Source organism: Gobius niger, assembly GCF_951799975.1.
Source record: "Gobius niger genome assembly, chromosome: 22".
In the NCBI taxonomy this organism is placed as follows: Eukaryota; Metazoa; Chordata; class Actinopteri; order Gobiiformes; family Gobiidae; genus Gobius; species Gobius niger.
In genome coordinates, this window is record NC_136873.1 from 3,661,202 (window position 1) to 3,673,225 (window position 12,024).

The following is a 12,024-nucleotide window of genomic DNA, read 5'->3' on the forward strand; positions in this document are numbered from 1 at the left end:
TAGGGACCTCTGATGTGACTATCATAGCCACTTTAGCATAGGGACCTCTGATGCTAACTATCATGGCCACTTTAGCATAGGGACCTCTGATGCTAACTATCATAGCCACTTTAGCATAGGGACCTCTGATGCTAACTATCATAGCCACTTTAGCATAGGGACTCTGATGCTAACTAACCAGTGATTAGGAGCTATGTGCCATCCCATAAGCCACTGCGCCAAACCCCCCCACCCCCCTCGCCCCCACCCTGGAGTGATTCATGCGCAACCACTGTTGATTGACAGGAGCACATTTAATGATAAAAATAATCATAAAAAAAAAGATTCTGCACAATCCAAACTTTATAAAAGTGATAAATCCATGTTGTCGTCCCCACAGCTCAGTCACATGTCAGTGTTAAAGAGGAAACTCAGGAAACGGATTAAATAAAGACAGTTTGTGCTTTTGCTTTCATTTAGTTGAAACTTAAGCTAGTGGCTAATTTGCATACCGTAGCTTTATGAAACAGCTGTTGAGATAAAATAACGCTAAAGGAAAATGTATGTACAATTACGATTATTACACTAAACGATTACAAAATTAGCATAATCGGAAAATAACTCTTTTTTTGTTCGTTTTTTCAGATTTTTTTTTATTGAATTATTATTTAGTTTTTTTTTGCAAAGCAGACTTGCATTATTTCATGGCGCTGGGATTATTTTACTTGCGCAGATGTGAGGGCTGGCCAGCAGGGGGCAGGTGTGAAACAGAGACCTCTCTTTACCCGAGGCACACTTGAAATCATTTGTACTTTTATGACTGTTCAGCAAACAGAAACTATTCAGCATAGTTTTTAATTATTAATAAATGTCTAAATAAAATAAATACTTTTTTTTAAAGGCAACAAATACTCGTGCCTCTGATTACAATTTTAATTTTTCCGTTTTTGTATTGTAGTGAGTGATTTTGTTTACTTTTATGAAATGAAAAATGCTTGGAGCGCACGTTTCTGGGTCATTTCATTGTTTTTTTCAAATTGAAAATTGACTGAACGAACGGTACACGGAAAGCTACTCTCTGTCAAGGGTATGAGAGAGAATGTATCAGTAAATCTGTAAATAGTCTGATTATATAGTCTGATATAACAAGTAAAAAGATTCACTTTGGTTATGGGACAGTTGAGGAGTTGCGGGAAAGCAATACTGCAATGATTTTGAGTTATAATTCCTGACTTTTGTTGACAGTCGCCTCACAATCTGGAGAGAACACTAATATAGATGTTTTTGTTGCTGCAGGTTTTGGTTCCGATGCGGTTTTCCCTGGAGCTCAGTGGGACAGAATCCTGACACGCCGCAAACATGAGCCAGCGGCCAGAGGGGCAATCGCCGGGGGACGCTGTGAGCAGCCCCGCCAACGGGACGTCCCAGCCCGAGCCCGTGAGGAGGTCATGGAGGCCCTGCCAGATGCTCAACCAGGACGGGGAAGTGGTCCACCACCATCACCACCACCAGCACCCTGCTCCCCAGCACAGGTCTGCAGCTACTCACTTCTCCAGTTAGAAACAAGATAGATAGACGTCCAGAGTCCAAGGTTTTTGGACTTGGGCTGCTCCACACTTACGGTTTTGGTTGGCTGCACCAGGACAACAAAGTATTTTTATTCAGGCGCACAAGGACATGATTCAGGTGCAGTGCTTTGGAAATGTCTCAGTTTCTTGGAAATAGGATTCACTGAGAAAACGTTGTATTTTATATCTATTGTTGGTTCAATTCATCTTTCATATTCCACATGATGAAATAGGGCTGTGCAATTAATCGAAATTCGATTACGATTTCGATTACAACAGTAAACAATGACAAAATTAGCATAATCGCCAAAAATCGATTATCTTTTTTTTTTTTTCAATTTTTTCATTTTTTTTTTTTTTATTTAAAAAAAAAAAAATTAAATGTTTTTTTTTTATTTATTTTTAATTTTTTGATTTTTGTCACTTTTTTGTTGGATTTTTGTAACTTTTTTGCTGGATTTTTGTCTTTTTTCTGCTGGATTTTTGTCTTTTTTCTGCTGGATTTTTGTCTTTTTTCTGCTGGATTTTTGTCTTTTTTCTGCTGGATTTTTGTCTTTTTTCTGCTGGATTTTTGTCTTTTTTCTGCTGGATTTTTGTCTTTTTTCTGCTGGATTTTTGTCTTTTTTCTGCTGGATTTTTGTCTTTTTTCTGCTGGATTTTTGTCTTTTTTTGCTGGATTTTTGTCCTTTTTTTGCTGGATTTTTGTCCTTTTTTTGCTGGATTTTTGTCTTTTTTTGCTGGATTTTTGTCCTTTTTTTGCTGGATTTTTGTCTTTTTTCTGCTGGATTTTTGTCTTTTTTCTGCTGGATTTTTGTCTTTTTTGCTGGATTTTTGTCACTTTTTTAATGGATTTTTGTAACTTTTTTGCTGGATTTTTGTCTTTTTCTTTTTGTCACTTTTTTGCTGGATTTTTGTCTTTTTTTGCTGGATTTTTGTCTTTTTTCTGCTGGATTTTTGTCTTTTTTTGCTGGATTTTTGTCTTTTTTTGCTGGATTTTTGTCACTTTTTTGCTGGATTTTTGTCTTTTTTTAATGGATTTTTGTCGCTTTTTTGATGGATTTCTTTAAAGGCAACAAATAATCGTTTGAATAATCGTGATTTCAATTATGACAAAAATAATCGTGATTATTATTTTTTCAATAATCGAGCAGCCCTATGATGAAAGGTCTTTCAGTCAGAAGATGAATGTGGCAGGTTTGTGAATCGGCCCCTGCTCCATTATCTCATGGTGGGCGGGGCAAGGGTTAGGACAGTCAGAGCGGTGCAACCAAGGGAACGTCGGGACTCATTCACGACCGTTCACAACACAGATTTGTTCTTAAGGCCCTCAGAGGAAGGTTTTGGGCATTCACAAACCTTGTTCTTTGATTGAAAATGTTCATCTCCAAGAACAAATCCTAAGAACAGTCTGGAAGACTCTTACGCACAAAGACATCTCCAGCTCTGATCACGATCATGCTCCTGATGGGACCCAACATTCTGAGACATATATATATATATTTATACCATGGTCTGGGTGAATACTGGATTCTGATTGGCTGGTGCATTATTTTGGTATAACCGCACACGTAGTCCGGTAGTTAAATCACTGGGATATCACTCCGCTGTGGCGTCGCCATAGCAACACATGACACAGCTGAACCAGATAAAGGCGTAATTAGTGACTGACAGGAACGTATGAGATGGATTTTGTTTAATGTCAACGTTTTTGGCCAAAACAAAAGGTTTGCTAAATGTTTGTAGAGGAGCGTGAGCAGCTAGGTTAGCTACTGTTAATAACATATGAGCTTTACATTTCTATTGGAAACGGTTAAGGCTATTCATCATTTTCAGACGTACATAAAATGATCCTGCATTGAAGCATATTTGTCTGGATTAGTAAAGTCAAACATAAAAGTTTGAGTTGGGGGGGCCCAGGTGTGAGCGACTCCACCGCAGCTGTTTCCATAAACAGTTGAGCTGGTTGAGCTAGCTAGCTTTAGCTTCAGGTTAAACCTTGTAAAAGGTAAATAACTCCTGCCCACGAGTGCCGCATATCGGTGTTTACTTCCAGGGAAAAGTGTTTCCGGGTTAGTCCTGTTGTGTTGTGATTCTGTGCTGATGTTGTGTCGTTGAGCCTGACTGAGATCCTCGTAATAGCTGCGGAGAATGACTCGCTCTGAGACCAGCCTTCAGTGACCGGCTAATAACCCACACAAAATAGTCCCGTAGTCTGGCAGATTTAGTGACTTTAGTCAATGAAAAAAACTTTTATTATAAATGTAACGTTTGTGGGACCCTGGTATAAGAGGATTAAACAACGAGGACGTTATAATGCAGGAGGAACTCCACTTCACTGCACGTCGTGGTGTTCTCCGCGTCGTGCATTATAACCGTCTAATGCACGGCTCCGAGTTGTTTAATCCTTACATATATTTGTACATATTAAATCATGTATTAATTAATTCCAGAATCTAAATAGAATTATTTTACATTTCCGATGTCTTTATACAGAAATAAGTCGGCAATATCACTTGTAGCCAACCTTTATTAATGGCAAGTAAAGTACCAATGCATTACTGCTAAAACTTTTGACAAATAATATAGCATTAAATAAACGTTATTTGAAGACAAACGTGGCCCTCGATCATCCGACCTTGTGTTCCCGAGGCGTGTGCTTTACTCATGGAGCTAAGTGGGTGGAGCAGCACTTTTTTGTCCTTATATGGTGAGCGAAAGGCGGTGACAAATGTCCTCATACGCACGCCAAATCCTGTAGGCCAGTGTAACACCTCATTTGAAAGCTAAGATCTACAAAACTCATCTAAATGGATCTTTTTCCTTACGTCATCAGATTTTTTTCCCCATCATTTTTGGGGGGGTTTTCAACTCATTTTTATAACTTTTTTGTCATTTTTTTGTCAAATAGTACATTTTTGTCACATTTTTCACAATTTCTTCTTCTTCTTTTTCATCCTTTTTTTTGTCTTTTTCTGTCATTTTTTTGTCATTTTTTTGGGTCATTTTGTCGTCTATTTTTGTGACATTTCTGCCACTTTTTCATATTTTTTTTTTAAATTTTTTGTAAATTTTTCATCATTTTATTGTCACTTTCTGTCATTTTTTTGTCCTTTTTTTGGTCCTTTTTTTGTCCATTGTTTTGACATTTTTGCCACTTTATCATAATTTTTTTGTCAATTTTTTGTCAATTTTTCGTCCTTTTTTGTCACTTTCTGTCATTTTTTTGTCATTTCTTTTTGTCCATTTTTCATCCTTTTTTTTGTCTTTTTCTGTCATTTTTTTGTCCTTTTTTTTGAGTCATTTTGTCGTCTATTTTTGTGACATTTCTGCCACGTTTTCATAATTTTTTTGTCAATTTTTCATCCTTTTTTTTGTCTTTTTCTGTCATTTTTTTGTCATTTTTTTGGTCATTTTTGGGGCAATTTTTGTGACATTTTTGCCACTTTTTCATAATTTTTTTGTCAATTTTTCATCCTTTTTTGTCTTTTTCTGTCATTTTTTTGTCATTTTTTGGGGTCATTTTGTCGTCTATTTTTGTGACATTTCTGCCACTTTTTCATAATTTTTTTTGTCAATTTTCGGCCTTTTATTGTCACTTTCTGTCATTTTTTTGTCATTTTTTTTGACCATTTTTTGGTCAATTTCTTTGACATTTTTGCCACTTTTTCATAATTTTTTTGTCAATTTTTTGTCAATTTTTCGTCCTTTTTTTGTCACTTTCTGTCATTTTGTTGTCATTTTTTTGGGTCATTTTGTCGTCTATTTTTGTGACATTTCTGCCACTTTTTCATAATTTCTTTGTCAATTTTTTGTCCGTTTTTTGTCTAAGTTTTCTCACTTTTTGTCACATCTTCATCATTGTTTTCGTCTCAGTTCTGTCGCTATTTTCTCACCTTTTTTCCAGAAGCTTTTGGATTGGGGTAAAGCCAAACTAGAGTTCAGGTGGGAGTTAAGGGGTTGAGAAGACTGAATGAGGCCCATCGTTAGTCTCTTAAACCTGACGACCATTTTCCTTTGTGACGACTAAACCAATGTGGGATCTCGATCATTGCAGGTCCCGCAGACGGCCCCAACACCATCAAACCGGCCCGGGGCACAGGCCGGACCCCGCTGACCCCTCCCTCGGCCCGACGCCGCATCCCCGCCCCGCCGTCTCGCGCTACCGCCGCCACGGAGACCCCAACCCCCGGCTCCGGGCGCGACAGAGGCCGCCGGTCCGGGAGGAGCAGAGGGACGCGAGCGGGACGCCCAGAGCCGAAACGCCGCCCAGCCAGACGGACGGGGCGCAGTGCAGCATCTCCATACGGACCCCAGGGGGCGACGTGTGCCTCAGTCTGGCGCAGGAGCAGACGGAAGAGGAGCGAGACGGGCGTGGGCCGGGCCAAGCCACCGCGGAGGAGGCCGGCCCGACACCAGAGGGTATTTACACAGTATTTTCGGCCAACAGTGGCTCAGATGGTAGAAAACAGAATTGCCACTTCGCTGCCTCCGGGTCAGAGCCACCAATACACACTAATGGAATCACAAAGAAGAAGCTAACAGGCTAACGGGCAAAGCTAACTGTGGGCTAGCACCACTTAAACAGTCTTTACAGCCAAGTTTGAGTAAAAAAAATTGTGTATTTGGATGTACAATTTCCCTCTCTCCCTTTGTCTTTTCTGTCAGCGTAGTATTTACAGTGTTTAATAAAAAATTGCCACATGCTATGACACCTGCAGTGGCGCTTATGGCCTTAACCTCTTAACTGAAGTGAGTGCATTTTCACAAGTTTGATTTCTATTAAAAGTGAAAATAAGTGCCAAAATAGTGATGAAAACGAGACGTAAACGCAACAAAAATGTGACGGAAAAAGTGTCAAAAAAGTGACAAAAAAGTGACAGAAAAGTGACATAAAAGTGACAAAAATGCAACAAAAATGTGACAAAAAAGTGATAAAAAAGTGACAAAAAAGTGATAAAAAAGTGACAAAAATGCAACAAAAATGCAACAAAAAAGTGATAAAAATGTGACTAAAAAGTGACAAAAATGCAACAAAAAAGTGACAAAAAAGTGAAAAAAAGTGACATAAAAGTGACAAAAATGCAACAAAAATGTGACAAAAAAGTGATAAAAAAGTGACAAAAAAGTGACAAAAAAGTGATAAAAAAGTGACAAAAATGCAACAAAAATGCAACAAAAAAGTGATAAAAATGTGACTAAAAAGTGACAAAAAACTGACAAAAAACTGACAAAAATGCGACAAAAAAGTGACAAAAAAGTGATAAAAAAGTGACAAAAATGCGACAAAAAAGTGACAAAAATGCAAAAAAAAAGTGACAAAAAAGTGACAAAAAAGTGACAAAAAAGTGATAAAAAAGTGACAAAAATGCAACAAAAATGTGACAAAAAAGTGATAAAAATGTGACTAAAAAGTGACAAAAATGCGACAAAAATGCGACAAAAAAGTGACATAAGTGACAAAAATGCAACAAAAATGTGACAAAAAAGTGACAAAAATGCAACAAAAAAGTGATAAAAATGTGACTAAAAAGTGACAAAAAAGTGACAAAAATGAGACAAAACAGTGACAAAAAAGTGATAAAAAAGTGACAAAAAAGTGATTAAAAAGTGACAAAAATGCAACAAAAAAGTGACAAAAAAGTGACAAAAAAGTGATAAAAAAGTGACAAAAATGCAACAAAAATGTGACAAAAAAGTGATAAAAATGTGACTAAAAAGTGACAAAAATGCGACAAAAATGCGACAAAAAAGTGACAAAAAAGTGACAAAAATGCAACAAAAATGCAACAAAAAAGTGATAAAAAAGTGACAAAAAAGTGACAAAAAAGTGACAAAAAAGTGACATAAAAGTGACAAAAATGCAACAAAAATGTGACAAAAAAGTGACAAAAATGAAACAAAAATGCAACAAAAAAGTGATAAAAATGTGACTAAAAAGTGACAAAAAAGTGACAAAAATGCGACAAAAAAGTGACAAAAAAGTGATAAAAAAGTGACAAAAAAGTGATTAAAAAGTGACAAAAATGCAACAAAAATGTGACAAAAAAGTGACACAAATGCGACAAAAAAGTGACAAAAATGCGACAAAAAAGTGACAAAAATGCAAGAAAAATGTGACAAAAAAGTGACAAAAAAGTGACAAAAAAGTGATAAAAAAGTGACAAAAATGCAACAAAAATGTGACAAAAAAGTGATAAAAATGTGACTAAAAAGTGACAAAAAAGTGACAAAAATGTGACAAAAAAGTGACAAAAATGCGACAAAAATGCGACAAAAATGCGACAAAAAATGTGACAAAAAAGTGACAAAAAAGTGACAAAAATTACTATGGCCTCTAGGCTGTGAGTGCCAGTCATGAAGCTTTCAGATTCGGGTAAAGCTGAACTGGAGAGAGTGCGTTTGGTTCAGATGGGAGTTAAGAGGTGAAGGGGCATGAGTTACTCAGTGCTGCTTTAACATAAGCGGACAGTTAACAAGCAGGCTACATGCTTTTAGCAAAATATGTGCATTTGTAGGAACAGGCTCAGATCGTTAAAGGCATTTCTGTCATTTCTATGGTGTCACACAGGGCATCTGAAAAGTACACAGTTACAGAAGTTACAGCTGCATTGATTGAAGAAGCTCCTGTTGTTTCTTGCTGTTTTCAAATATGCGTCAGTGTCGTTTTAAGTCGATGAAACTGGAAAGACTAAAACCATTTTTGTTCCTCCAGGTCGTCAGCAAAGCAACTCGGATGACTCAGGTGAAATCGTGGATCAGTCGGAGGAGGACAAGGCCCCCCATGTCCTCGTGTCTTCACGGAACCTGCAGAACCAAGAGGACGAGGAGGAGGGGCTTAAAGCACACAGGGAGGGGTATGGCGAACAGGAGGAGGAGCATAGCGGACAGAGAGAGGATCAGATTGGAGAGGGGGAGGAGCTGATTGGACAGAGGGAGGAGCTGAGTGAAGAGAGGGAGGAGCTGATTGGACAGAGGGAGGAGCTGATTGGACAGAGGGAGGAGCTGATTGGACAGAGGGAGGAGCTGATTGGACAGGGGGAGGAGCTGATTGGACAGAGGGAGGAGCTGATTGGACAGGGGGAGGAGCTGATTGGACAGAGGGAGGAGCTGATTGGACAGGGGGAGGAGCTGAGTCAAACGAGGGAGGGTCTTAGCGGACAGAGCGAGGAGCTTAGTGGACATGACGAGGAAATGATTGTCCAGGGGGAGGAGCCGATAGGCCAGAGGGAGGAGCTGATCGGACAGGAAGAGGAGCCGATTGGCCAGAGGGAGGAGCTGATCGGACAGGAAGAGGAGCCGATTGGCCAGAGGGAGGCCACGGCGGCGGAGGAGGAGCCGGCCCCGGAGAGCGAGATCACCGACCTGTGCTCGGACACGGAGAGCGTGGCCTCGCTCAGCCTGGACGGGCCCCTGCACAGCCCGCCTCCGCTGCACTCGCCCACTCCCCCGTCCTCCCCCGACGTCCCGCACTTCCCCCAGCTGGACCACTTCGTCGAGGACCCCAGCCCCCTGCCCACCCGGGACACGCCCACGCCTCCCGGGGACAGGGACCACAGGTGGGTCACAAACTTACCGTGTGCGATGCTGTTTTTTTTAAATAACTGAGTAAATGTCCCTCCTCCGACAGCGACCTGCCCCCCGAAGACGACGACGAAGCCGGCTCCCGGTCCTACCCCCAGACCTACGCAGACTTCTACTCCCAGTCCCACCACAAGCCCTACCCGGAGCCCAAAGCCCACCCCAACTGCTTCCCCGAGCCCCTGCGGACGGCCTACCCGGTGGACCCGCCCAGACCGGAGCCCAGGGGCGGCAGCAGACCCGCGCATTCCCCCGCGAGCTCCCGCCAGCCGCCGCCGCCCCAGCAGCAGCACAGGGCGGTCCCGAGCCTGCCCCCGGAGAGCTCCGTCGGCTGCAGGCTGCACCACTACGACGGGCAGTCCGACGGGGAGGGCAGCGACAGGAGCCCCATGCCCCGCGCCAGGAGGCAGGGAGTGAGGAGGGGAGACGGCCCAGGCAAGAGGGCCTCTGCCGGGCATAACCGCTCAGGTAAGGCCGCACCGCACTCTTGATCTTGGGGAGGAAGTGGGAATGTTCAAGGGTGGGTTAAGGCGAGACGCTGCAGGTGAAAGGTTCATGTTGAGATCTTCATTTTAATGTCATAGAAAAACAGACTAATCTTTCCCTTTACGATGCTTATTTTATGACGCCGCACCAGCCATTTTCCCCATGCGTACTCGTTCACAAATACTGGCATGTTTGGTCTCCACAACGTCCAGCACGAAAGGCTGTGACCGAGAAAAACAAGGAGAAATTGTAATTTTACAGATTTTTACACTTCTTAACAGTTTCCGAAAAAACCTTAGTAACTGACATGTCACAAAGAAAAAAAACACACAAAAACTCTCATAAAAAATTTTTCAGGTTTTGGGCCAAATTGGTCTCTGAACATATAAGCTTTCACCTGGAAACAGAAAATATGCCTAATCTTCACAATAACATGTTTAAATATTGCGCTGATTCAATGTTCCCCCATAGACTTATATGGGAGAATGCAATTTCAAGGGCCTTTTTCTCAAAACACATTTTTCTGTCATTGTGTCGACGCTATGTCCACGTCAGTCGGACCTAAAGACTTCACATTTTCCAGCCTTGGACTGAACAATATTTGGAAGATTTTTTCAGAGGGATTTTTTTATTATTTTATCCCTAAGCCCCATTTATTGAGTTTTGAATGTCAAAAAATGAGGCGAGAATTTAATTTTTACACATTTTTCCACTAAAACAGCTTATTTTAAAACTAAACAAGAAATCCCAAATCCCCTCTGAAAAAATCTTGGTAACTCATTTATCAATAAAATGAAACCATACATTTGAATGTAGCTCTATCCATTATTCAGATTTCGTCGCCGAAAAGATGTGAACTTTGGGGCATTTTTAGGCATAAAACACCTTGTTCTTATATGAAAAGATAAAATGACAGAAAACTTGCCATGTATTTTTTTCTCACATTTATGTCAGTGATCTCCAGCAAAAGCTTCAAATTGATATCTGTAAATATTCATTTTTCCCTATTCACCTGCAGTGTCTCGCCTTAAAGATGGCTGCTAAAACCATTTATCTGTCAAGATGCCGCCGTCTGTTGAAAATATAGGACTTACATTGTAAAAAAGTACAAGTTTTGCCGTCAATCATAAAGCTGGAGCGTTCAATTGGGGACTAGACTGAATTAAATTTTTTAAAACATATGTATTTTCCACATACTTGCTCCAGCAGTGTCCTAATGTGTGCACAAGCTAGTTATATTCCTACTTTAGAGAGCAGCCATTGTGATTGGAAGATACACTGCAACCAAAGATATTAACAAAAGTGTAGATGGTGACTGGCCCGTGATGCTAACCCCTTTAGCAACCAGTGTAAAACCAGGAGCAACACTTTGATTGATTGAATGGCAGAATGTGCGATACTCTCGTTGTTTGTGATTGGTTGTGTTATTTCTAATTCGAGGCATCTCAGTCAGGATCAGGTCATTTCTTTGATATGTCTTAGCCTTTAGCTGTAGCATCGTTTTCTCCATTCATTCTCAGGGTTCGTCCCACCGTGAGCAGAGACTACATTACCCACACACCCTTGCGTTGTGTGAGCGAAAATGAAACTACCTTAACGAGCGCATGGCCTGCACTTCTTTCTTTTTTACTTTGCTGCTGTACCATTTGTTTTCTATTTTGCTTTCACGTATTGTGAGGCCAGAGGTACATTTTATTATAAAGCAGCTTTGAAAGCATTGCCCATTTTATTCTAAGATTATAAATTCTGTCTAATAACGATCATTAGGCTATTTCTTTTCAAAACCTACTTATTATTTCTTAGATTGCACTCGCGCCGTGATGATCCAAACCCCGGGTCCTGCACCCCTAATATTCAATATCCATAAATATTCCACTGTCTCTTGAATTCTATTTCCTGAGTTTAGCGAACAAATATAAGAAAGGAGTACGGGTGCATCAAACACTCCAATTGCAGTTTGGTTGAAATTATTTTTAGCATTCATTCTTTTATACATTTGTAGTGGCCATTAGGCAAAAACTAGGGTACCGGCACTTATTTTTCTCCACTTAAAGCACTGCTTATGCCTCTCCTACAATGGTGATGATTTGAATGTATTTTACTGTAGGTATGATAAGATTGATTTCAGTCTAACATGTGACGATGTTTGCTGTCTGATGTCAGAATATGATCCTGTTGTACTCACTGAGCTGCTACTTTAGCTCGCATCAAACCAAGTAAAGCCCCAGGGCCAGATGGCTGTACTGTTGAAAGGCTGCTTTTACACTGCTTTTTAATCTTCTTCTCCAAACACACACTTGTCCTAATGGAAGCTCTCAAATACTGTGCCCATCCCTAAAAAACCTGGAGCATCTGAATGATTTTCGCCCCATAGCGCTCACTTCTATCTGGAATAAAACCATGGAGAGAACTG

General features: G+C 40.4%; 1 protein-coding gene across 1 annotated transcript in view; it reads left to right on the forward strand.

The window, feature by feature from the left end:
- The first annotated feature begins 1,277 nt into the window (after positions 1-1,277).
- LOC306981550 (uncharacterized protein) overlaps positions 1,278-12,024 on the forward strand; it is a 35,864-nt gene continuing 25,117 nt past the window's right edge. The window contains exons 1-4 of the mRNA XM_079581157.1: positions 1,278-1,511; positions 5,602-5,966; positions 8,260-9,103; positions 9,175-9,593. Coding sequence (XP_079437283.1) covers positions 1,339-1,511; positions 5,602-5,966; positions 8,260-9,103; positions 9,175-9,593 — 1,801 coding nt within the window. The 5' untranslated portion in view covers positions 1,278-1,338. The remainder of the gene's footprint in view (positions 1,512-5,601; positions 5,967-8,259; positions 9,104-9,174; positions 9,594-12,024) is intronic.